Source organism: Mus caroli, chromosome 11, assembly GCF_900094665.2.
Source record: "Mus caroli chromosome 11, CAROLI_EIJ_v1.1, whole genome shotgun sequence".
Lineage (NCBI taxonomy): Eukaryota > Metazoa > Chordata > Mammalia > Rodentia > Muridae > Mus > Mus caroli.
The window spans coordinates 106,093,966-106,121,867 of NC_034580.1; the positions used below are offsets into that span (position 1 = coordinate 106,093,966).

The window sequence follows — 27,902 nt, forward strand, 5'->3', positions numbered from 1 at the left end:
GCCTGCCTCTGCCTCCCAAGTGCTGGGATTAAAGGCATGCACCACCATGCCCGGCTATTTCCTTGGATTTTTAAAAGAGAACTAAAATAGTGCAGAAATGGCAACCTGGGAAATGTATTCCCATAGTGAACATAGAGCTTTGGTTTATAATGTAGACATTTTGCTATAGTTAACATTGGTACAGATTAGAAGAAGCCAGGGAACTAGACAAGGTGTTTACTAAGCATTTCTCAATCCATTTTGTCAGAGATAAGGCTAGAGACCTGTTCTCTCTCACAAATGTGCACCTCTGGTGTACCACTATTAAAGCATATAAGTTGGGCTGGAAAGATGTCTTAGTGGTTAGCAGCACTTGAGACTCTTCCAGGGGACGAGAGTTTCATTCCCAGGAACAAAGTCCGGCAGTTCACAACTGCCTAAAACTCCATCTCCAGGGGACCCAGTGTCGTCTTCTGACCTCCTCAAGCACTGTCATGCATGGCACTCAGATACAAGTAAAGAAGTAGCAGACCTTTTTAAAATTATCTATTTAGTCATTTCTCAAAGATTCTTTACCTTAAGTGATATCCAAGACCCCATTTTCTCTTCAAAAAGACAGAAGACCCTGTGCACTTGAGAGTTCCGTTGGAGATGAGCACTTTCCTATCTGAGAAAACAAAGCAAATATCAAAGAACCTAGCAGCATTTCTTTCCTCTCTAGCAAAGAAAAGCAAGAAAAAAAAAAAAAGTCTCAGAATTCCAAAGCCATGCTCTGTGAGGCATGACCGTGCCTCCTGTACATTTCAAAGTTTGAAACACATCTTAGAATTTATGTAATTGGAGCTCACACTGCCATTCTTTTTAAGTTTCCTCCCACGTTTCCTAAAAGGAAAAATAGGTATCACTTCAGGTTACATTGGATTATATTCTTTGGATAATAAGGAACAGGCAGCTAGTTTTCATGTAAACATATATCAAAGATTGGGAGTTTAAGTAAACATATAAACGATCTGAAAAGAGCCACCACAAGTTTTCTCTACTGGACACAACCCAAAAAAATGTACATCCAGTGTGGAACTCCAGGAGAGGCGTGGACTCCAACATCCTCTAGGAGTCTTTGGAGTTGAGGTGATGAGACCAGGGCACTTAACCCTAGGAATAGAGGTCACACATAACTTCCCCGACGTTTCCATCATGACACCAAAGTAAAGTTATCAGTTACCAGCAAGGATGTCAGCCTCGTCCATGAACTGAGTACTGAAGAGGATCACGCGGTCTGCCCTGCGTTCCTTCAGGAAACCCCATATTCGCTGCCTCGAAAAGGGATCGAGTCCTACAGTAGGTTCATCTAAGAGCAAAATCTATAAAGGATAGGGATATTCAATATACGACCCCTTTTCATTAACTACTTCCACATAATAGCGTGGAAAACAATAGCTAGAAGTAACTATAGTCCATCTGTGTAGACGTAAGCATAACCAGTTCTTGCCGGATGCATTATGATAGCTAAAAGCCCTGCAAGACTCTTACTGAGCCACTTACAACCTCCGTTCTTCCTGTACCTAAACCTTACTTACTTGAGGATCTCCTACAGTGGCAATGCCAAAAGTGAGCCTTCTCTTCTGTCCTTCGCTTAAATGTTCGGCTAGATCGTCCTGAATATTCTGCATGTCCAATTCTGATAAGATTTGTTGTACCTGTACAAGAAATAGGCAAAGCCCAAAACACAAAATGATCCATATTTTTATAAAATTAACTGCCCATTGAAGAAGGTACTTTTATAGGATGTCTTTGCCTAAAGATCATTCATAAGAAGGTGGATAAGTGACTGAGAGGATTCTGAGGTCATGATTGAACATAGTTAATGATGGGGAGCTAAGATAAGGTAACCACACAGCCAACCTCTTGTTCTACGTCCTGTGGAAGAATCCCTTTTATTTTAGCAAAGAGGGTGAGGTTTTCCTTCACAGTGAGTGTATCAAATTGAACATTATGTTGAGGACAAACACCAATCGCCTTCCTGATTTCCTTCAAGTCTTGCATGTCAGAGAGATTTTTATTGTAGACTGTGACTGACCCTAAAAAGGAGAAATTAAATATTAAATTAAAATAAATTAAATTAAAATAGTTCAAGGTTGGCAAGGAAACATTTCATTTCATTGATATTTTCATTTCATTGATATTTGGAGATCTCACTCAACAAAATTTGTGGCATACACTCACAAATCTTTAAAATTACAACTTTACTAACAAGTACTATTCCTAGTGTAGATACTGTGTAGCACGTTTTCTCTGAGGTAACACACAATAGGATATAAGTGATTCCTGTGAAATCTGGGAAATGAGAAGTCCATTCAAAATCCTATAGTTCTAGGAAGCATCTTTAGATAATCATCTAGCCATAGAATTTTAAATGGCAGGCATATATATCCACCCTCATTCTCTTACCAGATATCTTGCCTGCGAGGGATTGCTTCCGCTTACCTGCAGTTGGAACATACAACCCACTGAGGATGTTTAGTAATGAAGATTTGCCCGCTCCACTGTGGCCCAGAATTGCTGTGATTTGACTCTCATAGATATCCAAGAACAAGCCTGTTTTAGTATAAGATATTAACGTGATCAATAACAGAATTCTAGACAGGACTAGTCCTCCACGCCGAGCAAGACAACTGAATTTCATGATGAATTTAGCAATGCTTTACATAACACTTAAAGAACATGGTAATTTAAATAATGCTACTGACACACGGACACCAGTAAAATCTATACAACGATATGTTACTAATTTAGGATCCAGAGACTAGCAGAAATCTGAAATGGACCCAAATATTTATAAAATGAAGATTAACAAATTATTTTCCAAGTTAAAGGCAAATCACTTAAAAATAAGTTTGTGCTAGGTGTGGTGGAACATGCCTTTAATCCCAGTGTTTAGGATGCAGAGAAGACAAAAGGGTCTCTTTGAGTTTGAGACCAACCTCGTCTACACAGAGATTCCAGAACATCCAGGGTTACATAGAGAGACATTGTCTCAAACAAAACAAAATAAAACCACAATGTTACACAACTAAAAATGTACATTTGGCAACTTTTATATTTGGGTTTAGTTTTGAGTTTGATTTGAAACAATGTGTAGCCGTGTAGCCCTGGCTGACCTGGCCTGGAATATTTGTAGTTTTTTTAAATAAAAAATACATAGCATGGGCCTGTGAGATGGATCAGTGGGTAGGGACTCTGGCCGAGGAAACTTGGCAACCCGAGTTTTATCTCCAGAACACAGGCAGAAGTGGAAGCAAGAACCAGCTCCAGGAAGTTAGCCTCTCTCCACCAGAGAAGCACTGTGGTTCGTGCACCCCCTCCGAAATCACATCATACACGTGCGTAGACACACACTAATTAATTAATTACGAGATAAGTTAAATACAATAAAATAACGATGCACAGCATTTTCAAGAGCAAGCGGAAAATGACATTGGCTATCCTAAACCTGATCGTTACCACAGCAACAAACAAATATAAAAGTTGCTTGTTTTTGTATGCTACGTGTTTGTTGCCTTTTTTAATGGGAAATACACTTTAAGTTATTCATGAGCTGTATAGTCACTGGTGTGGCACTCGTGGTTATTAGGTAAGTTTAGTATTATCTGTTTATAATGCCTGTTAATAAAAGAATTTACAATTTGGTTTTTAAAAAAAGTTGGTTTCCTCATCAGTGAAGTATAAAAGAGAATAATAAGTCTTTCATAAAGTTAAACATGAAAAAATATCACATAAAACTCTCAGTGTAGTGCCCAATACACACTAAGGGCTTTAGAAGTAAATGTCTCTCACTGTTGTTTTAATTGTGTTTAGCTCAAACGTATGGGTTTTTTATGGCTTTAGAGGTAAGCGATTTAAAATATGAATCAGGAATCCTTAAAATGTGGGCCTTTTCAGTGACTCCGCTCCGATAAACCCATCTTCAGGAGACAGTGGTCTTCATAAAGAGTCACTTTAGTATTTTTAGGGCAGTGAAGACTTAGCAGTGAACTAAATGTCATCCATCAGTGGGGCAGTGTCACTTGACCTGTTACTCATACAGCGCAGTATTATTTAGCCATGAAGACTGTAAAAGCAAGTTCTCAGAGGTAATCCAGGTCAGCCAAAGACTGCCTGCAAGAAGAGACATTTTAGAGAGGGTTTTCCCTTCTGGCCTGGCCTTCCAAAGAATAAATTCCACATGGAAAATCTCTGATTGGAACATTTGTACTCTCTTCCCGTCCCCCTCCCCCTCTCCCTTTCCTCCCCTCTCCTCCCCCTCCCTCCACCCTTCCCCTTGTTCTCTCCCTCTCTCCCTCTCCCTCTCCCCCCCTCTCTCCCTCTCCCTCTCCCTCTCCCCCCCCCCCCCCCCGTATGTGTGTGTGTGTTGAGACGCAACACTTTAATATTTTTTTTAAGTACCACTCCTTCTGAAAGTGGAAGAGAAGGTCTGAAGACATTTAAAGATGGAAAGCTTGCGACTCTGGCAAGCACCAAGATAGTTCATAATGTGCTCTGGAATTTTAAATTAAATTTAAAAATACGTTAAGATATCCTGAGCCAACGTCAAAGAAGAGAATGGCATGTTTGGATGGTATTTAGTGAGAAGAATTTGAAGAATGAAGTTGTTCACACATACACTGAATCGTCGAAGTTTCAGTCTCAAAGGAAAGTGACACTGAGCTAAGAGGTGTTGGGTTGCTCCCACAGTGTAATCAGAAGGGGCAGAGAACTCTCAGTCTTTAGTAGTGTTTATGATCCATCCATTTAAGACTCGGAGTTTTATAAAACTCACATCTTATTTTATTTCTTCATATATTTATCTTAGTCAGGGTCTCACTATGTGGCCCTGGATGGCCCTGAACTCCCAAAGAAGTCCAACCTGGCCTTAAAATCACAGACATCCTTTGGCCCTCTGCGTCCCAAATGCTTGGAATAAAGTTACATGCTAACCAAAGGACATGCCACTGGGACAAAGCAGCGGCCTACAGAATGGGAAAATATTTTTATTAACTCCACTTCTCATAGAGGACTAATATCCAATATATACAAAGATCAGGCGTGGAGAGGGAAAAGAGATAATGCAGATGGAAGGAAAGCAGGGAAAGACAACTGGAACTGAGAGCCTTCTGAGGGGCAGTGTGGAAGCCTAGTGCAGGGGAAACTTCCTGAAATATAGGAAGGTGATGCTAATTATGCGTCCAAGCAATGAGAGAGATGCAGTCCCAACCGGTCCTCTCTTGTTTGTTACCAAACAAATCTTCCAGTACTGGGACTAGATCACATCCAATTGAGTTGTTGGCCAAAGGGGTCCCATGGAGACCTCCAGACAACCCAGACTGTTGCCAAGACTCTAAGTTGCTCTCCACAAACTGACAGCGAGGTCCCACTGCTAAAGACAACACCCACACAACTCATTAAGCATGGAGAGGTCAGGCTGGCGCCTACATAGAACTTTCACCCCTATGCTCTGACATCTTTTATACGGGAATGTAATCTGCAGGCTACCAAAAGAGAAACAGAAACAGCAACCCAGCTACAAAACCTTTGTTCTACAACCCTGTTCCTGCAAATTGTGCTGAGGTAAAGGTGGTACAAAGCCTGTGGGAGTAACCAACCAATTTCTTGTCTGGTTTGAGCCCCACTGCACAGGATGGAACTCAAAAACCTCCAGTTCAGTGACCAAGAACTAGAGACTGGGTTGCGCAGAGACCTAGAGTAAAACCAGATAATACTGGTCTTAAAAAAAAAAAAGAAAATTTAACAATGAAGATGATGTTTTACTATATCATAGATCAGCCCCTTATTCAGCCATCATCAGAAAAGTTTTTTTTTTTTTTTTCCTGCAGGAGATGGGGACAAACACAGAGACCCACAGCCATTAGGCAGAAAGAGAGACCTTGGAACACACACAGCTCTAAATGGGATGTCTCCATCCAATCCTTTGCTCAGAGATCAGAGACCCCTCAGAATAGAGAAGGTGGAAACGATGTAAGAGCCAGAGGGGATCAAGGAAAACAAGGACACCAGGAAAACAAGCTCCTCTAAATTGAGCACGCTAAGATCATCCGAACTGAAGCAGCAAACAGACCCAACATGGGTCACATCTTCTGCATGCATACTGTAGCTTTCAGTTGAACGGTGTAAATTCCATGACTATCTAAAAGTTTTACCAGATTGTAGGAATCTTTCCTGACGCTAAAATATAAAAATGTGTTTATGAAAACCACAGTAAAAAGCAAAATACAGCTATATTTTTCACAGTTTGGTCATTATTTTTTTGTAAATCAGTAAATCCATGGAATATCTGGAAGGATTTTACAATGAATTCTGAATTATTCTTGGTGCCCAGAGGGAACAGTTAGGTCACTTGTAGCTTCTTTCTTTTGCCTTTGTCTTTTGGTTTTGGTTTTGTCTTGTCATTGTATTTGCATTTTCTTGCTGAATGTTTCCCAGGCTTGGGTATTCATAATTACGTCAAATAAATAGAATGAAATATTTGTCTTTACCTTTCAAAGCTTCCACTTTCCCAGACTTCCCTTTATATTCCTTTTTAATATTTCTTATTCTGAAACAATAAAGAGGTACTTTATCAGCTAATATTCACAAGTTTAAAAAAACCACAGACAGATATAAATAATGGTAGATGTAAATAACATTTTATAGTAAATAACATATGATGTAACCTGACTGTTCAGAGACATAAGTAATTATTTTCAACTAATCATTTCCTCTGAGATAGAAAATGAAGGAGTTGGTCACTTTGGCTCTGTCATTTGGCTTTAGCCTCACATGCACACTTAGATGGCAAATTCAGCAGTGCGATTATTGGATGAGTAAGAAGAGACAAAAGAGATTAACTCTTTGTTGTTGTTGTTGTTGCTGTTGTTGTTGTTGTTTTGTTTTTCAAGACAGGGTTTCTCTGTATAGCCCTGGCTGTCCTGGAACTCACTTTGCAGACCAGGCTGGCCTTGAACTCAGAAATTCGTCTGCCTTTGCCTCTGCCTCCCGAGGGCTGGGATTAAAGGCATGCACCAGAGATTAACTCTTATCAGAAATTTTATTTTAGCCTTTGGCTGGGTGGTGGGGGTCTTGGTATGCTACCCATTGGCTTTATGTAACTGGCCTTTAATACTTTATTTTAATAAAGAGACTCCCATGTAGGAGAAACTGATATTCTCTGATTTCAGAGATGAAAATAATCATTTGCATTTGAGGAGGGCATTCTGTTGTTTTTCTGGAAATATTCGAACTTCTGTCCCTAACTGTCACATGATATTCGCTTTGTATGCCTTCTATACATCCAATTTCTCTGACTTTTTTTTTTTTTTTTTTGAGACAGGGTTTCTTTGTATAGTCCTGGATGTCCTGGAACTCACTTTGTAGACAAGACTGGCCTTGAACTCAGAAATTCACCTGCCCCTGCCCCCCAAGTGCTGGGATTAAAGTCATGCGCCACCACCGCCTGGCCAATTTCTCTGTCTTAAAAGGATGTTTGGCATGGAGCCACATGCCTGCAGTCCCCAGGACTTGGGTGGTGGAAGAAAGAGGAACATTAGGTCAAGGTCCTCTTTGACTATTAAATATTATATGAGTCCAACCTGAGCTTCAAGGAGACCCTGTCTCAAAAAAACAAAGCAAGACAATGACAAAAATTTTAATGTAGACACAAAAAATAGAAGCAGGTAGTCACACAACATAAGACCAGGGTAGAACATACAGATTTGTGGTTCTCAACCTTCCTAACACTGCAACTCTTTAATGCAGTTCCTCCTGTTATGGTGACCCCCAACTAGAACATTATTTGTATTGTTATTCTATAACTGTAATTTTGCTACTGTTATGAATTGTGATATAAAACAACTCTATTTCCAACTGAGGGGCTGAGACCCACAGATTGAGAGCCACCATTATACACGGCATCTAAGGGTATTTCCCTTTCAGGAATCATTTAAGGAAAACAATTGGTTATTACAGGGGACTGTGAATGGTTCGGGTTGATGCTGATAAAGACGGATACCACAGACTCACAGGTAGCTGGCAGTTAACAGTTCTTTAGCCTTTACTCAATCTTAGCACAGCTGTGAATGTGTTTACCTGATGGCTTCTTTCCCTTGGTATTCTGGATCTACCGGTTCAAAATACTCATCCGAAGGAAACTCGGGGTCTAGGTCTCTCTCAATGACCTTGTTTCTATTAGCTGTTTTTCGAAAACAAGATGTTGGATTCAAGAAAAACAGTGGAGCAGACCGGTGCTCGGCCCCATCTAGTTAGTCAAAGCAATAAAGTATCCGATCAATATAATGAATGATGAAGCCTTGCTAAGAAAAGATGAAATATTTTGAACTTTCAAACAAGATACAACTTTTCCTTCAAGTTTCCTATTATTCAGAAGAAAACTAATAATGAAAATCTAAAGTAACATGGCAAAAATTAATATTATAGAACTTTCAACAAAATATAAATCTTGAAATCAAAATATGTCATCTAAAAGATATCTATGAGGATAGGTGAAACCAAGTATTTTTCAGAAACACGATTATCAATATTGCACATAAAATAATTATAAACATGCTTAGAAACTTAAATAGGTTGGCCATGCCAATATAATTAAACATAACACTGAAGCCTGTAAATTCATATACAGTTAAATGAGTGAAAAATAACACATACAGAAATTTTATTTTTTCAAGATATATATGACAATATTGTAAAGTTTTTATTGAGACAAAAGAAGTTAAATATTATTTGTTATTAAGGATCTTCATATATAAGCCAAAAATAATGGACCATAGGCATGCAAACATATATAAGGCAACAGTAACTTTTATCGAAGTAGGGGCACTATCAAAGCTTAAAAGCATGAATGAAACCAAGCATAGAGATGAACATTCTGATTCTAGCAAATGTGGAGGAACTTTCGGCTTATGTGGATTTTTTTGGTTAATGGCAAGACAAAGAAAATTAGCTGCATAATCTATATATGTGTAATTATAAGCAAAATAGAAAAATGTTCAGAATAATGATTAACAAATCTTCATTAGAAAATGTTTCTATGGTGTAGTGTCCCAGCATTAAGCCATAACCAGAACTAATTTTGCTTATTCTTGAAATTTTCTTCGGAATATCATTACATAGGAAATGCTTTTTTTAAAAGATTTATTTATTTTATATAAGTACACTGTTGTTGTCTTCAGACACACCAGAAGAGGGCATCAGATCCCATTACAGATGGTTGTGAGCCACCATGTGGTTGGGAGAATTGAACTCAGAACCTCTGGAAGAGCAGCCAGCCTCCTAAAATGCTCTTTAATTTTTGACAGGTTCTTCCTTGCATATTATTCACTGAAATCAGATTCTTCTCCTCTAAGACTTTGTCTTCTGTCTGCCTCCCTGCTGCCCGTGTCTTCTGCCCAGGAGTCTGCTCCTACACTCACGCCTGTTTTGTTGTGTTTTTTATAACTGTTTTGATATAAATTCATACTATCACTCTTTCAAAACGATTGGAAGGACACATAAAAAATAATTAAAATTCATTAATATAAAACTATATTTCAAAATTGATTTAAATAATTATATTATTTTAAAATTAGAACAATTTTACATATATTATTTACTGTGAAGTATAAATAATTAATTCAGACTGACAATGAACATTTAGCCTCACCTGTAAGGCTATCTTAATACCATCCTGAGAAAAACTGTCATATGTCATCAGTAACTGAAAGATCAAAGAAAAATCTGGATACTTACAGAGCAAGATTTTGTCAAAATACAGGGCCAAAAACAAGTAGAGAAGAGCATCAAAAGCCAATATGAAAAATACTGCTATCATTACATAGGATTCTCCTGAGGGGTCAGGAAATACTACACCATTCAGGTTGTAATCCTGGAAGATAACCTAAGGTTCAAAATAATAATAATAGTAAATTCCTAAGCTCGTAAATAAGTTGGCATAGAACAAATAATCCAATGTGCGAGTTAACTTTTTAATGAAATATTTTAATAAAGGTATACCGAGTAATATACAATATATGTGAATAAAGCTAACAGAAATGCAAATCTCAGTCAACATTTGAAAATAAATCAATATGATTCTGGATACAACACAATAAATCGGGAGAGGGGATGTAATCACTGTGGTAGATACAGAGAAAGCACTAGAGAGAGTCGGGCATCCATTCACAACACAGGGGATTTCTTCACAAAGGGAGAAGCTGAGATGTCTACTGGGAAACATGTTTGATAGCAGAATGTGAAGGTTTCCTTTGCTTGCACTTCTAGTCAACATTATAGCGAAGGTTCAGAACTATACAGTATGTCAGGGGGCTCACAGGTATCTGCAGCTCCAGCTGCAGGGCATCGGATGCCCTCTTCTAATCCTGAATGTACATGTGTGCACCTAGCACACACACATACATTCAGCACACACATGTGTCGCAGGATTTTCCCTGTCCAATTACATTAATGCAGAGGAGGTCTGTGATTGGACAGGGAAAAGGGAGGTGGAGTGAAGATTTGCAGAGAGGGAGAGAGGGAGGGACAGAGAGGAAAGAACCAAAATGTAGGCCCCACGTGGTGTTATCAAAAGGTTAGAATAATTGGGTTAAAGCTTTATCGTTATCAATTGACTCTGAAATTATTGTATTGGCATCTTGTAAGTTGTGATTTTATTGATACATCAATTTAATTGGTTAACTATAAGCTTAAGAGTCGTGATTCTACCTAGTAATTAGGTGTTGAGATGACTAACCAAGGATGCATTGGGAATTGTGTGGTAATGAAAGAAACTCAGGGGGCAGAGGACCCTGTCCTAGAGATGGCCTGGCAGGAGCCCTGTGGAGAGTTGGCAGGCTGAGAGACCACTGTGTGAGTGAGATCACCAGGTGTGGAAGCTACAGGGAATTGGAGGTGGCAGAAGTGCAGGATGGAGAGTTGGCAGGTTCATTCTTTTAATATTTCCCATAACATATAAGTATATAAAATAAAAATTAAAAAAAACTTTCTCTTAAATCTCTTTTCATCAAGAGAATCAATAAGAAAATAGAAAACCTAGAAATGACTGAAAAAAGTCTGGTGCACAGCAAATGTAATAATTGTTGTAAAGTAATAAGGAAAATATAGAAGACTCAATAAAAATGCAAAGAAAAGATCTGAATAGACAATTTGCAAAACAAAACCACAAAAGATGCTACAGGAAAAGGCATCCAGGTTTTTCTAGCATGCTGCAAACACAAACGGATGAACATAATAATATATTACATCTTCATCAGAATGGCTAATACGAAAATTTAACAATAACAAATCTTAGTGAAGACTGAGAAAAACTGTAATGTGCTAGCATCGTTTTTATAAAAGTCAGATGATGTAACTATTTTAGAAAAGTATTTAATGACAGCTGTGAGTTTTAAGATTTACGTACACTAGTCTGTTATCCAGCTCCTCTGACTACACCAAACTGAACTGGTGTACAGAAAGACATGAAAGAATAGTTGTAATAGCTTTGTCGAAAAACCACCAAATCCTGGAATTCTACTTTCATTTATCAAAAAGAAGACAATGTAGGCGTACAATAAGATGGTATATAACACTACATTGTAGCTATATACAAGGCTACGCATGAGACTATTAACAAAATGCTGGGCAGAAAAGGTTAAATATTTTTAAATACTATATAGTATCACTTACATAAATTTAAAAATGGATGAAACAAATATTTGTATTTCAAAACCTAAATTTGGGTGATTATAAAGAGTAAGAAAGTAATTTTCACAAAACGGTTACCTACTGAAGAATGGCGTATTTAGCCATGCTTCAGAGTGAACACAGCATTCTACTTCTTAATGAGATCCCAAGAACACCCATGGCCCTTATAAAGTCTGTTGTATTAGGTACTTAGATCTTCAAAGACTTTCATAATCGATTCATAGTTTACTCAACAAAATGATTGAAACAGATTTATACAGAATCTTTAGTAAAGTTCTAGTGATTTTTTTTTATTTTAACTTTTATGTGATGGCAAATTTTTATAACGTAGCAAATTTGTCCGTGTGGTGGGAAATTTGCAACAGTGAACACTCTTGGTTAAGACCAGACTGGACTATAAGGAGGCATCACGGTGTAATTCCATTTGAAGCGTCAGTAATAACCTATGTGTTTACCTTAGCCATCCCAGATGTGAAGGCAAAGGGGCTGCAGATGCTCAGAGCCCACTCCAGAGATGGGGGGAGTTCTTTGTGCAGTACAGTGAACCCCACGCACCCCCAAAAGAGGGTAAAGAAAAGTACAATTAGGTTGGTGAGGACCGCTTTCTGCAACAGAACAGCCGTCAGGAAAGTTACCGCTATCTGAAAAAGAGAAGACATTGGCTGTTACTGACAATGGCTTTGAAGAAACATCAGCAAAACCAAGCTCATTTTTCATACAAGGTATTAACAGTGGGAAAGCAAGAGGACTGTCCTACCCTCAGATCTTTTTTTTTTTCTTTTGTATTCCCTACCTATCTTCTGGGTTTGTTTGTTTGTTTGTTTGTTTGTTTGTTTGTTTATATGGTAGAGGTGGGGAAAACTAAAAGATGATCTCAGAATAGGGTAGAAAACCATCCTGGGGAAGCTGAGCAAAGTTAAATTAGTATACTAATGGAAATTATCCATCGAAATTACTTCTGCCGAAAACGTCCAAGAAGATGAGAAAATACAGAAGCCACTGTTCAGAGAAGGATGGAGAGAGGGGTGGGCGGTCTGCGAAGGGTGCTATGTGGAGATTGTGGAGACTAGATCAGAGCCTATCTGCCCTTATGGAAATGTTGTAGTGAATCCCACTAGCACCTTTCACACTAGACTTTAATAGTATAAAATATCTTGGGGTAACTAAGTATGTGAAAGATTGTGAGTTTGTAGTTCTAAATATATTCATAAGGATAGTTTCTTTTAAAATTTATTTATTTATTTATTTATTTATTTATTTATTTTTATGTATGTGAATACACTGTAGCTGTCTTCAGACATAGCAGAAGAGGGCATCAGATCCCGTTACAGATGGTTGTGAGGCATCGTGTGGTTGCTGGGAATTGAACTCAGGACCTCTGGAAGAGATGTCAGTCTCTTCCCGCTCTTAACCGCTGAGCCAATTCACCAGCCCAATAAAGATAGTTGGTTTGTTTTTTAAACTCCCAAAGCAAACCTATTTTCTTCTCTAATGTAAAAACTCACCTTTGGAACAAAGAGCTAAGTGTCCAAGGGTCGTAACAGATAAGAGGTCAGAGAAGGCTAGCCTGGCCTGAACTCTGCCCGTCCACAGCTGACAGACTTCAACAGACATGTATTTAAATCTCCAATAGACAGGGCTGGGCAGGGCAAGGAATGTATGGCTCTGGGTTACTAAGCTGCAGGCTGTTGTATTTTCACCAGTGGTCCTTGGGGAAGGGGTGCCTGGGCAGTGCAGAGTCACTTCCCTCTTTTGAAACAAATTAGAAAAAAAAAACAACTACAATTTTTTGTTCAGTAAAAATAAGAATATTCTAATGTCCCTAGTCACAAGGGACCACCAGTTCCACTTTGAATAGGAGAAATTTAAAAATTTGAAAATATTTGAGGAAAGGAAAAAAATGGCTTTCTGTTTAATCGGCAAGTGTTCCAGTGGGAGGGTCTGTTTTTGTTGGGATGTGTTACAGTGTATACACACGTCTATGGAGTTGAGTCTTTAAGAAGTTTATATATGGTTCGGAAAAGATGATTGGTAAAATCCTATTTCTTTTTGTTAATTTATCTCAATAAAAGCCCACTGGAACTTAAAAAAAAAAAAAAAGGTATTTAAGAAGGTATCAGGAGATGGAAAGATCTCCCATGCTCATGAATCAGTAGCGTTAACATAGCAAACATGGTCATTCCACCAAAAGCAATCTATAGATTCAATACAATCCCCCATCAAATTTCCAATGCAATCCTTGACACACACTGAAAGGACAATTCTCAACTTTATGTGGAAAAAAACCTGAACAACAGGAACTGCTAGAGTCTCATCATCCCTGATTTCAAGTTGTACTAATGAGCTATCATATGGTATTGGCATGAAAACAAACACATTGATCTATGGAATTGAGTTGAAGATGTAGACATTAGTACACATGCACAGAAACACCTGTTTTTTTTTTTTTTTTTTTTTATAAAGAAGCCAGAAATACACCCTGGAAAGAACACATAATTTTCAACAAATGCTGCTGGTCTAACTGGATGTCTGCATGTAGAAGAATGCAGATAGATCCATGCTTATCACTCTGCATAAAATGTAAGTCTAAGTGGATCAAAGGCCTCAGCATAAAACCAGACACACCGAACTTGATAAAAATGAAATTGGGGGATAGCCTTGGATGCATGGACACGGTAGAAACCTTTCTAAACAAAACACCAAAAGTGCAAGCACTGAGATCAACAATTAATAAATAGGACCTCATGAAATTTGAAAACTTCTGTAAGGCAAAAGACACTGTCTTTCAGACAAAGCCTACAGAATGGGAAAAGATAGGACTAATATCCAAAATATATAAAGAACTCAAGAAGCTAATATTAAACAAGTGAACAAGCAAACAAATAATCCAATTTTAAAATGAGAAACAGGTCTGAAAAGAGAATTCAAATGCACAGCAAAACTACTTTGAGATTCCGTCTTACACCTGTCAGAATGGCTAAGATCGTTAACACAAGTGACAGCTCATTCTGGGAAAGATGGCAAGCAAGAGGAACACCCCACCATGGCTGGTTGGAGTGCAAACTTACCAGCCACCATGGAAATGAATATGGCATGGCAGTTCCTGAAATAGCTAGGAATTGGTCTACCTCAAGATCCAGCTACATGACTCTTAAGCATATACCCAAAGTAAGCTCCATCCTTCCACTACCACGGGGACACTTGCTCAACCATGTTCACTGTAGCTTTAATCTTTCTTTTTGATTGCCTGTTTGTTGGTTGGTTGGTGGAATTTTGTTTGGTTTTTCAAGATTGGAGTTCTTTGCAGCCTGGGCTGTCCTGTAACTGAAACTGGGAATAACCTAGATGACCCTTAACAGAGGATTGGTAAAGAAAATTAGGTACATTTACACAATGGAATATTACTCCACTGTTTTTTAGAAAAAATGACATCATGAAATTTCCAGGGAAGTAGACAGCACTAGAAAAGAAAAACTCATCCTGAGAAGGTAACCCAGACCCAGAAAGATAAATAGAGCATATATTCACTTATAAATGGATATCAGCACTAAAGTAAATGGTAACCAAGCTACACCTCTCCCCCGCCCCATAGATCCAGAGAAGTTAGGCAAAGAAGAAGCCTGTAGGGGCATGCATGGATATCCCTGGGAGGGGGAAAAAAGAATAGATCAGCGTCTTATCCAGTCATCATCAAAGAGTCGTCTTCCTCCAGCAGCAAATGGGAACAGATGCAAAGACCAACAGCCAGACATTATTTGGAAGTCTAAAAGGGAGGTCCCCAGCAAATCCCCACCCCTAGAGCTCAGGGAATCCCACAGGAAAGGAGGCAGAAAGATTGTAAGAGCCTGAGGAGGACATCAGGAAGATAAGGTCCTCTGATTTAACTAAGTAAACAATACATGAGCTCACGGACTAAAGCAACAAGCACAAGGACCAACATGGGTCTGCACCCGGTAATAAAAATACCAGCTTGTCCTTAGTATTTTTATGGGACTTCTGGCTGTGAGAATGAGCGTGTCTCTGACTCTTGTGCCTGCTCTTGGGACTCTTTCCCTCTTACTGGGTTGCTTTGTCCAACTATGATAGTTTTTGCTTCGTCTATATTATATTTTAATTTGTCGTGTTCGGTTCCTAACTCTGAGAAGCATGTTCTTTCCTAATGAGAGACAGAAAGGAAGTGGATCTGGAGGGGAAGGTGGGGGAAAACTGGAAAGAATAGAGGGATGGAAACTATAAGCAGGATATATTTATGAGAAAAAGGATCTATTTTCAATAAATGAAAGATCAGGAAAAAAGAATAGCTTAAGAAACAGTGTGAGCCTTCTAAGTCCCTTGCTTATGTCTAATTCATAGTAGAGATATACACAGCAGTTAGAATAGCACCTCTGTGACATTTAATGCTGCACAGTGGCCTTACTCTAATGACTATACTCAAACGTGTCTACAGACTGGCTGTATACAGTTGTACTGGCTGGGTTTATGTATCAACTTGACACATGCTGGAATTATCACAGAGAAAGGAGCCTCCCTTGAGGAAATGCCTCCATGAGATCCAACTGTAAGGCATGTTCTTAATTAGTGATCAAGGGAGGAGGGCCCAGCCCATTGTGGGTGGTGCCATCCCTGGGCTTGCTTGTCCTGGGTTCTACACGAAGACAAACTGAGCAAGTGAAGGGAAGCAAGCCAGTAAGTAACATCCCTCCATGGCCTCTGCATCAGCTCCTGCTTCCTGACCTGCTTGAGTTCCAGTCCTAACTTTCTTTGGTGATGAACAGCAATATGGAAGTATAAGATAAACAAACCATTTCCTCTCCAACTTGCTTCTTGGTCATGAAGTTTTGTGCAGAAATACAGACCCTGACTAAGACATCTGTTCTCCATTCCTTCCACTCTATCTTTTTTCTTTCTTTAGCTCCCAGTATTAATGCATTATTTCACTTAGAAGATGCTGGCATAAAATTTGAAGCTTATCTCTGTAAGCCCTGTGTTCCTGGTCACCATGATAAAATAAATAGCAAACTTGAACAGTGATAGTAGTAGCTTAGCAAGCTAGTTTTTTACTCATTGTATGTAATTAAAGGATTCAGAAATAAAATTCTGAAATATCTCAGTTAAATGATTTTTATTTTAAAAAATTGATGCATCATTTCATTATGTGATACACAAGACTTCTGTGAAAATGGAGAGACCCAATTTACTCAGGTTTACATTCGTTTCATATAGCCATTGGCATTTTCTCACACACAACACACACACACACACACACACACATGCACATATACACACACTGGACATGACAAAGTGTCTTCCTAACATTCTCGAGAATTACACATAGCTAAGATATAATGTGTAAATGATGGTAGTAAATGCATACACTTACCAAGGATAATCCATATAAGAAAAACAATGTAAATATGACCAGGAAACCAGTCATCATTATAATCTGGGTAGATGTTATGATAATTGCAATGAATATGGAAATAATAAAGATGAAGCCGACATAGATTAAGCCCCAGGACAGCCTAAGCAAAGACAAAAGGTGTTTAAGTTAGTTAGCCCTTTAAATAAATATCTTTTAAATCTATCAAAGCATCTCAAGTACAATACTATTATTCTTGTATGTGCCCCCTGGTTCAATAACTATGATATTGATAACATGGCAGAAGTACACTGTGTATAATCTCCTTTATCACAATTCTCCATCTTTTTCCCCTAAGGTAATCAATTTGACAAACATCCTGATTATGAGTTCCATGCACTCTGATCGCCATTACCACACAGTAATGGCCAACACCAAATATTAGTGTAGCATCAATCAGTGAAAAGAATGTCACAACCAATTAAGAGACTATGAGCCAAAGTATGGCTTTGTTGGTGCCTGGAGGCCAGGCATCCATACATATCTATTGCACAGATACTATGAGCATGGAATAAACCATATATTTTATGCTGTAGGTATTATATGTAACTTGCCTTTATCATTCAGCATTATCTACTATAAATGGAGCTTATGATCTTCCATTATATTAACATATTCTAGTGTTCTTCTGAAATTAAACAGTTGTTTCCTATTTTTTCTTTCCATTATAACAATGCAAAGAGTCTTATTACATTTGTCTTTATGTAAGATGTAGGAGAATATCTCTAAAGTGAAATTACTGAATTATTAAAGTTTATGTCATCAGTCTTATTAGTTATTACCAAATGGCCCTACTTGCAAAGCCGGAAGGAGACTTAAGAGCTGATGGTCAGTCAGATGTCAATCAAAGGCCTCTACTAGCATGAAAAGCTTGAGGGCCTCTGCAGGGAGCACTACCACACTTCTTCCCAGAAGACAGAAAACCCGCAGCTCCACTGGTGCCGTCACACGTTTCCTAACCCTGGTATTTCCTTACCGGAATGGGTATAAGTTATGGCACACATTTACATCTTTACACGATTGTATTACTCTGATTTAGATGTGTTGGAGTTCACACTGTTGACAAGGTATTAAAGAACAACATGCATTAGATAAGACAAGACTATGAGGGTGCGTGAGTCCAAGCTTCTCACCTACAAATAATAGGACTGTACTCCCTCTCATTAGTTAACGGGTTAATGTCACAAAATAAATCATTAACAGGGTACAAATGGGACTGCAGGCATCCATTCTGTCCAGAGTTCTTTCCTCTGTTTCAAACCATATAACTAACAAGAACGAACACATCCCCTGCAGAATGCAGCATAACAAAAGATGCTTTGCAACCCTGCACCTTGGTAAATTATGTTTAGCTGGATTTACTACTTATTTAAGTTTTTAATCTTATATCATTATAATGAATTGGTCTGTGTTAGAAACATCAGTGTTTTTGAAAGGTGTAACATATTCTGTAAAGTGACTTCCTAAGTACAGAAGAGACTGATTTAAGGCTGCATTGACAAGACACAGCGTAGGAGAATTATGAAATAAAGACATTAAATAATTCTCTTGCAAAGAGAACTAGCAATAGGGGTGGAGTCGGAGAGACGTTATTAATAAACTTATACAAAATCTTCTTGCTTGGAAAAATACATGCGCTGTATTATGTCATTAATAGAAGTCACATTCATTTCCAAAAGATGTCTGATACTTGGGAAAGATGTTTCCAAAGCATTTTCTATCTTAGTTCTAAGACTGTACGTATCAATGCATTTTTCCGGGCCTTCATTTATATGCGTGCTAAAAACCATCCTGAAAATGAAATCAGCATCAGAATTCCAGTAACTCCTTGGTCTTCACGCCAGCCTGCCGGTGCCTCCCTAACTTGAAGTGACTCTGGGCATCTGCCCCCTAGGACTTGCCTTAAACCAAGAGGAGACACTTATACAGAAATTGCTCTCTCTTTTCCCTCCCTACAGACCTGAATGGCAGGACACACATCTACTCCCTCCTTTATCATTCCCAATGCTCCAATGCGCGCGCACGCACACGCACACACACACACACACGCACACACACAAATCTCACTTTTTAAAGACTTGGTTTCCTCCTTTTATATCTCCCAATCCACATACATTAAAATTAAAATTATCTTTGTTGAAATATATTCTACCCAGAAATAAAGGTTTCTGGACCTTCAGGGAACACATGAGTTGCTAAACTGGTCAACAAATAATGATCCATCCTCTCCATGAAGTTTTACCATTCCACACACATAGTTTTGGGGCTTGGGGGAGGGGGTTTGTTTGTTAACATATGTTTTAAGTGGTGTGTGATTGAGTTTTCATTAGCTTTGGTTATCAAGAAGGGTCTCGGTGTCTCTCTCTGTATATCTCAGACAGCTTCCTATGTCCACCTACGCAATGCTAAGATCGTATGTCTGCACTGTCTGCCCAACCAAGTGTTTGCTTGATCTGAGTAATATACCGAGAATTATCCCTTAAGAATCAATATCAAAACATGTCATGTTTCTTTTAAGCTAAAATAAACACATGATTTTCCCTTATACCTGGCAATATATATCTTCTCACTGATACCAAGTTCTGTGGTTCACTTCTGAGGAATTTAAACCTTATACATTATTTGCGTTTCTATCAACTAAACTTAACTATTTTCATAGGCCTTTTTTTTCTCTGAAAAGCATTCACCTTTACTATGTCACAGATGCATAAATAGATGTGTCCAGGTATACATACAAACATACATATGTATTTCAAAATTACTTCTAAGTGTTTGTGGGGTGAGGTAAAGTATGAATATTAATGTATAATTCAAGTTCTGCTGAGTCCTCCCTACCCACCAGCCTATGTTGCATGTCCTGGTCATATTGTATCACTTAACATTCAACATTTACATGCTTCAACATTCCTGGTTGGCCATGCCCATGAACATCACGTCTGCTTCCCAAGGCTATTTTCTTCAAATGAGGAAGTATGGAGAAGGCAGCTCATAACTAGGAGGTCAGATAGAAATGCCATCAGGTCTGCCCTGATGACCGGCCCTGGCATTCACTGTCTCCCCTACACTGGGCAGCTAACTAACTGCCTCATTTCCACTTGCCTTTTCTTTCCTCATCTACAACCTTGACGAGGGCATCTCAATCGTAGACGTTGCAAAGGAAAAAGCCAGCATTAAAATCATGCTAACTGAGTTCCTTCTATCTTCCATGGAAGATGTAACAAAGACTAAATCCAATAGTGAACACGGACAACAAGTAGCCCACATGTCAAAGGCAACCCGTGGCATTGCAAAACGATAACACTTCTGCTGTCCCGCGCTCTCAATCTCAGACTCACCAGAATGCAGAGTCTTGTAGACCCATGACTTTCATGACCTCCTTACACTTTTTTCTCTCTTTAGTAACATTGCTGGATGCAAAATATATAAACGAGGAGAAATAAAGCAAGCAGAACAAGATAAAAATTTCGTAATCTGAAAGATCTCTAGGAATGAAAGGTAATGTCTTCATATTGATGGCGTTGACGGCCATCAGCTCCTCCATCACCGAGTGGTTTGTTGTGACCTAGGGAAAGACAAAAAGCAAACAGAAAATAAAGGATTTAATTTGACAGAGCTGAAATAAGCCTTGGAGGTTGGACTTATACCAGTTTCCTAGTTGGAATGCTGTAGTAGTCCAGTCTCACAAAATGTTCACCGTTAGAGGGAACTGGGTGTGTTGACTTTCAAGGCTTCTGTGAAGCATTGCAGAACTAGGCAAGGGGGAGGAGGAATGGGATGAGGAACTATGGGATGGCGACCAAGAAGTGGGTGGGGGGCGATGGCTGGAATGTAAATAACCAAAATAATAAAAATATAAGGAAACTGTAAATCAGGGGGGCTGTCTAAATATTCTCTGTCATAAAATCTGGTCTACATAATTGCTAGTTTGAGTGCACCCCTCTACAATGCAGGGGGCAAACTTCATCCTCAGCGTGATGTTAGAGGTAGGATGTTTAGGGAAGTAAGTCACGGAGCCTCACCCACCCTCATGGATAGAGGAGTGACTCATCAAAGACTTGGCAAGTGGTCCTAATGTGCAATTTGCCCTTTTGCTCCTCTGCCAAGTCAGAACACGGTGTCCTTCTTCTTTGCCCTTTCGTCCCTTCCACCGTGTAAAAACCGCTAGGCTGTGACAGCCACGAGGCATGGGCTTGTTGAGGCCCAAGTAACCATACACTCGCTAGATTTGAGAGCTATGAAAAATAACCCTGTTCTTTATGAGATGCCCAGCCTTGGCGTGGAGTTACTGTGGGACAAATAAACTGGGACATCATCTTTCCTTAAAAATGTTGATACCTCTGAAGTGAATCGTGGTAACCACCGGAACTTTCCAATTGAGCACTTACTTCTATAATCGCAGCGTTAATGGCGGTTTGTAAAGCCACGAAGCCTCTTTCCCAGTATTTGGAAAGTGAACAGAAAGCCTCAGAATACGTATCCCAGCAATGAGCTGTAAAAACAAGGGAAAGTATAACCATCAGTAGGGGATAAAGGACGGCTGGGAATGAGGAACAAAAGCACGAGAGAAAATGATGGGGAGGAGACCCCGCGAGGTAGAGCTTTTAACCTCATACAGAAGATGGGCATGGTGGTGTACCTGTGACACTAGTACTCAGGAAGCAGAAAAATAAGGCTTCTGGGCTAGCCTTGGGTATGCCGTAACCCTACCTTAAGCAAAGCAAACAAACAAGCTAATAAAGTAATTTTGAGATGAGGCAGACATGTTAAGATGAAGGGTGTATAGTGTAGAAGCTACTCTGACACACACCATGAGGGGAGAGAGAGAGCAACACCAGCTACCTGAGACACGAAAAACAAGGTTTTAAAGTTTCTATATCAAAACCACACACACACACACACCAACACCAACACCACCATACACCAATCCCCAATTCAGTACCTAGAAGTCTAAAGTGAATATGTGCGTAAGAAGAAAATTTGTCCCAAATTAACCAGGAATTAATTATCATAGCAAAATGCACACCTCCCGCTAGGAAGTGGAGCTGTTCATGAGATGCAGTGTTTGAAGACTCCTGGCAAGCTACTGCACCACGGACATGTAATGATTTAGACAAAGGAGTACAGCCCTTTCTGGGGGGTGGGGGAGAGAAACAAAAAATGGGGAAGGGCACCACCTATATTCTGGAAGTCTCAGAAACGATCTTTCTAATAGTTTCCTGTGGTCTCTCCTGTGCAGTAGTGTTGAGAATATCGCTTTCTACGCTGCATTTGAGTGTCTCTGGATAATCCTTTTGCTAGAAGGGACAAGGCTCGCAGATCTGTGATAATTTTATTTATGAAGACGGCTTGTCCCTTTACCCTATTCTCATCTCAAAAATGGCTTTATCCCCGAAGGGACTTCCTTATCACCTTAAATTCTAAAGCAGCTCTATTGCCTCTACCATCTTATCTCATTTGTGTATCTTTTTTAACCTCCTGCTTCTGAGGAGAACAATACAGACAAACAGGCTCCATGGTTTTTAATTCACTGCATTCTGCAAGAACCGGCTGAAGAATACGTAGTCTGCATGCAACACATGCACAGTATTAGTGTACACATGGCACGTGAATAGTATTAGTGTGCATAAGGCAAGTAAATGAATAGTATTATAGTCTGCACACAGCATATGGATGGTGGTAAAGCACCAATTCTACAAATTACACCAATTTTATGTCCTCCATGTCTTTTAACCCATAAGCCTTTCTCCTTTTCCTGCTTCTGCTGTCATCTAAGCAGCCGTCTGGTTTCATTACATTCTTCCTGGACTTCTTACAACTCATATTCTCTGGGCTGTATCAGGAATGCTCTCTTGTAATCTTGGATAACTTTCCACAGGCTTGCCTTAAATAAAGTACTTCAGTGGCTATTTGTGGCCTAGTTTATGAGATACCAAAGGGGACCCTAACCCTTCTACAGCTGCAAAAGCATTGTCCCTCACATGGCGTGGCTTTTCATGCTTTTCCTCCAGCATTTGATAAGACACCGTCATACACCATTATCCTACTAGGACATGGTATCTCCAGTTCCTCTCCCTTGCTCTCCCTTTGGTCTTAATGTAAAAGGACCCTAATTCAACAGATCGTTCGGAATCCTGGGTCTGAGTTACAAGTGCAAGTCCCATCCCTTGCCCTCATTATCTGGTGCTTGCCTTTCCTACTCAACCGCAACCTCATCCGACATTGAGATCTAACCTTAATCCTGTGAGCTCAAAAGATACATGCTGAAGTATCCTACAGTGCTGCGAAATCACCCTCTAACATGAAAACAAGTGCAATCATAAAAAGTTAGTCTGTTCTCTTCCAGGAAATGGAAGGAATCTCTTGCCCTCCCAACCTACCCGTTCCTTCTTTTCAAAAACATACAGGCAGTCGCAATAGGATTATATATTAGAAAGTCACCTAATGAGTCCTCTTTCAAAAATGGATTTCCATACATCCTAAGTACTTTTAATTGGTAAGAGAAAGTGTCATTAAAGATGACTCCTAAAGCGTCTGGTATATTGTGCAGAAAAACTTCATCCAAGTCTTCTATACTTGGTACCCCGATGATTCTTGTTCCTGTGGAGTAGAAGATGAGAATAGGTGTACTGGATTACGTAGCATCCCACCACAACAGAATGAAAGATGAGACTGAACCATTTGGTAGACTTTTCCACTTAAACTAAGCAAACTAAAGGGCAACCTAGAAAATATTACTTTACTGTTTCAAAGAGTCCACTTGTGCAAGAGAATTACATATTTTAATCAGACAAGTTACGGATAGTGAAATCATGCCTCTTGAGTATAAGAGTAACCGATCTCTGATAATTAAAGAATTTAGTCTGAAGCAAAAACAACTTACATGACTGCAGTCTTATGCAGAAACAAAGGAAACAAACAGAACTTTACAACGACCAGAGATTTAATTAGTTAGGAATTGAATATTAAAGAATAAATAGTCAGATTATACCCAGGTTGCTCATAAATGAAATACATGTTTTCTTTGTCTTCATCACAAAATGGGCCCAACTTAAAACCACAAGCTTTAAAGGCTTTGTATTCTATACTATATATAGGAGAGAATATCACCTTCAGATTATACATAATTGGTATTCATACTTATGAACTTATTGTTAAATAGCCATGATCTAAGTACTTAGATTTTAGCAAGTTATAAATATTGATCGTTGCATATTCATGCTAAAAGCATACAGATTCATAGGAGCTACGTTTCTCCAAGTTGCTGTTTTGAAATTTTGTAACTTTCTTGCTTTGTTATGCTCCAAGACAAACACAGGCTTCCATAAATTGGACCCCTATTAGGCTGAAAAAGATTAAGATCTTGTAAAAGAAAAATAAAAGCCTACGTAGATTATATGGTATCTTGATACTCGAATTTATTAGACGTATGTTTAACTGGAACTTCAAACTAATAGGTACATATATTTTAAACACTATAAACCGATGAGACTCATCGTTTTTTCTCAATAGTATATTTACCTTTCATAGTTGGAGCAAATGTTGTTTTGTTCATTATCTGCTGGGTTATGTTAGAGATCGGTGTATATACAACCACTAGAGAAGATCCATTAAACTTATTTAGACTTCCAAGATCCTGAGGAGGGACTTCGAGGACCTGAATATTTCTTGCCAAGTAGGAAAACAGACCCATATGCAGTCCTATAATAACTGGTATGCTCCATTCCTATAAAACAGTTTTTTAAAAGAGGAAACGGTGAGCCTAGATTTGTTTCCCTTCCAATTGGTCAACGCTAAAGAACTTTGAAGACAAGTTCAATTTTTCCATGTAATTGTTTTCTCATTGCTGTTCATCTTCAGGGAGAAGAAAACTCAGTGAAGGATGCACACTGAGGCAGCAGTCGCCCGCATCGCTCTCTGATCTGAAGTTTTTGTTAAGTCACGAACGACTTCCTAAGTCATCTGGAGACTTAATGGTGTACTTAATAGTGTGAAAATCTCGATCGCCCAGAAAGCCAATTCTAGACCTAAGGCATAAATGTTCCACATAGAATTCATGCTGGTAAATCACAATGTTTCTGGGTAGTTATCATATTCTTATTAGGAACAAAAGGAAATTCAGGCTGGGCATGGTGGTGCATGCCTTTAATCTCAGCACTAGGGAGACATCGTCAGGTGGAGTGCTTGTGAGTTTGAGGCCAGTTTGCTCTACAAAGCAAGTCCAGACCAGCCAGGGCTCTGTTATACATGAAACTCTGTCTTAAAGGAAGAAAGAAAGAGAGAAAGAGAGAAAGAGGAAGAAAGGAAGGGAGGGAGGGAGGGAGGGAGGGAGGGAGAGAGAGAGAGAGAGAGAGAGAGAGAGAGAGAGAGAGAGAGAGAGAGAGAAACGAAATTAGTAGAAATTGCATGGGAGATATTCTCTGGTGAATCAAGAATAGTAATAATTTCTTCTTGATATGTTGCTAGAACACACTTCTTTTAGGCCCAAGAACACCTCTCCCTCGTCTGACAAACATACCAGAAAAATATGAAGCAAACAGTTACCACAAAGCACTCTCAAAACAATGTCTAAAGAGAAGGTTCCATTGAATTTTTACATTAATAAACATTTCAGCCTCACAATGCCAGACTTTATCTGAACAAATCACTTACGTCCTCATCTTTGGAATTCACTTTTAAATATTGACACTGTATGTTCATTTTTTTTAAGTGACCACTTTAAGTTTATATAGTATAAATGACTTGAAACCTGTAGGTTTTGACTAGAGCATACTCTTAGATACAATGGGAATAGAAGACTGAGTTTTTTCCTATGGAAAATGGGCAGACACAGTGCATGCCACCCCCAGGCCTGTGTGCAGACCCAACCTACTATACTCTCTGCCTCAATTCTTCCTCCTTGCCTTATGAGTAATCCAGCAGCGGCTACCAGGACCAGAGGAGATGGCAGAGCCCCAGATGAGGAAACCTAGATCCCTGGATAAAGGGAAATAGTCTTTCTCTCACCTGCTTGCTTCTCTTCTATACTGACTGTACTAAAAATCATAAGAACTGAGCATCTGTCACAGGGAAGCCACTGAAGTTTGTACTGTTCAGCACTTCTCAAAGCATCGGCTTAGTACGTTACTCTTCTATATCCCTTGGAAATAACCTTTACGTAGAAAATCAATAGTTTTGGATATAAAACGATAATATTAAATTTTTCTCAATTTATACTTACTAACTTTGTATCTCACTGTAGAGTATGGGATAATTTAACCTTTGCTGCAATTTTACCATACAATTTAATTTTTCCCTTATCCCTTTAAAAAAAAATATATGTGTGTGTGTGTGTATATATATATATATATATATATATATATATATATATATATATATATATAATACTAAATAATACTATATTCTTATACAATAAAACTCTGCAGTCTATATATATATATATATATATATATATATATATATATATATATATATATAATACTAAATTCTATGGTATTGGTCACAGACCGTTATGAGTTTCTCAATCAAACAAACATAGATAGAAGTGCCTACCTCAAAAGTAATAATATAGTCTGCTGGTTAAGCTGTAATCTTTGAAATATTATTTGAAACTCAGGCAGGGAAAGGAGGCTGAGGAGAGGGTGGAATGTCTGCACATACCAATAAGCTCTCTCTCTTCATCCGCCATTTCTTGAGCAGATTCTTGTGCAGAAGGGCTCGGGTCTGCTGGCGCACACTTAGCTCCTTCATACTTGCCTCACCTGCTCATTAAGTGAACAAACAATAAACCAAAAAAACAGAAGCGGAGCTGGAAAAGCCTTGACTCTATTTCTGACTCAAATATTTACTACACTTAAGAACTGTAATGCAATGTAAAATATTAATGCAACGATTTAAGTCTAAATTTACCTCAAATGCATTCACTTTAAGCTATGTGGAGGGATGGGTGACAGTGACGATAGGGCGTGGTTATCATCACACTTCTATAATAAAACAGAACATTCCAATGGGGGGCGTCATTAGGGTGCAGAACACATCTAATCATATTTTAGATCAGAATTCAATGATGTCAATAGAGTGATCTATTAGTTTTATCCCATCAACACTCATTTTTGTTCCTTGCATTTCAGGGAAAAAAATTAATCAAATCAACAACAAAATTTTGATTGCTTAAACTCGCCTAAATGATAAATTCATCAGATACATTCCCGGTGAAATATGTTCATAATACTTATCTTCAGAGTTAAATATGATAAAAATTTAACTGAATGACTCTTACCAGAAGAACTGAGCTTTAAAACAATAAGCAATACTCGAAATTACTTGATTCTGACTCACCAGAAGAATAAGGCTTCTCTCGACTTTGTGAATAGAAATGACACTCAAAATGCAGAAAGCAAAGTTCAAAATAAATTAGGAAAGAAGAAAGGAAGGAAAAAAGAAAGAAAGAAAAAGAAGAAAGAGAGAGAGAGAGGGAGAGAGAGAGAGAACATAGTTTTGCCCAGAAATTTTTCAAATAAACAAATTTTAAAAACCGTTTTAGTTTTCATGATCTTTCAATTTAATCTTTCCTAAATGTACATGACAAAATGCAATACAGTTCTTTCCTTGGCTACAATGGAAGCAAGCTAGAATCTACAGCTGTATTTTTTGAAATAAAATCTGGTTGGGGTGGGGAAAATAAAAATTAGCTCTTAAATCACTTTAAGATACTTAAGTGTCTAGAAACCATCTGAAAAACAGATTGAACTTGGCAATATCCACCCATTTATTCGGCAGA

At 38.6% G+C, this 27,902-nt stretch overlaps 1 protein-coding gene across 6 annotated transcripts in view; it reads right to left on the minus strand.

Moving 5' to 3' along the window:
- Positions 1 to 27,902, minus strand: part of LOC110305860 (ATP-binding cassette sub-family A member 6) — a 73,292-nt gene that overhangs the window by 40,084 nt on the left and 5,306 nt on the right. For 3 of the 6 annotated variants that reach the window (XM_029484193.1, XM_029484194.1, XM_029484190.1), the window contains 14 exons: positions 24,644 to 24,848; positions 23,564 to 23,722; positions 21,511 to 21,614; positions 20,461 to 20,687; positions 17,087 to 17,228; positions 12,162 to 12,347; positions 9,754 to 9,901; positions 8,098 to 8,266; positions 6,510 to 6,568; positions 2,464 to 2,574; positions 1,882 to 2,057; positions 1,557 to 1,676; positions 1,202 to 1,340; positions 556 to 646 (listed from right to left, as the gene is read on the minus strand). In XM_029484193.1, the coding sequence (XP_029340053.1) occupies positions 556 to 646; positions 1,202 to 1,340; positions 1,557 to 1,676; positions 1,882 to 2,057; positions 2,464 to 2,574; positions 6,510 to 6,568; positions 8,098 to 8,266; positions 9,754 to 9,901; positions 12,162 to 12,347; positions 17,087 to 17,228; positions 20,461 to 20,687; positions 21,511 to 21,614; positions 23,564 to 23,722; positions 24,644 to 24,848 (2,036 nt within the window). Of the gene's footprint in view, positions 1 to 555; positions 647 to 1,201; positions 1,341 to 1,556; positions 1,677 to 1,881; positions 2,058 to 2,463; positions 2,575 to 6,509; positions 6,569 to 8,097; positions 8,267 to 9,753; positions 9,902 to 12,161; positions 12,348 to 17,086; positions 17,229 to 20,460; positions 20,688 to 21,510; positions 21,615 to 23,563; positions 23,723 to 24,643; positions 24,849 to 26,782; positions 26,884 to 27,031; positions 27,106 to 27,902 lie in introns of all 6 variants that reach the window. The other 3 variants (XM_029484192.1, XM_021177995.2, XM_029484191.1) reach the window with 3 other exon arrangements.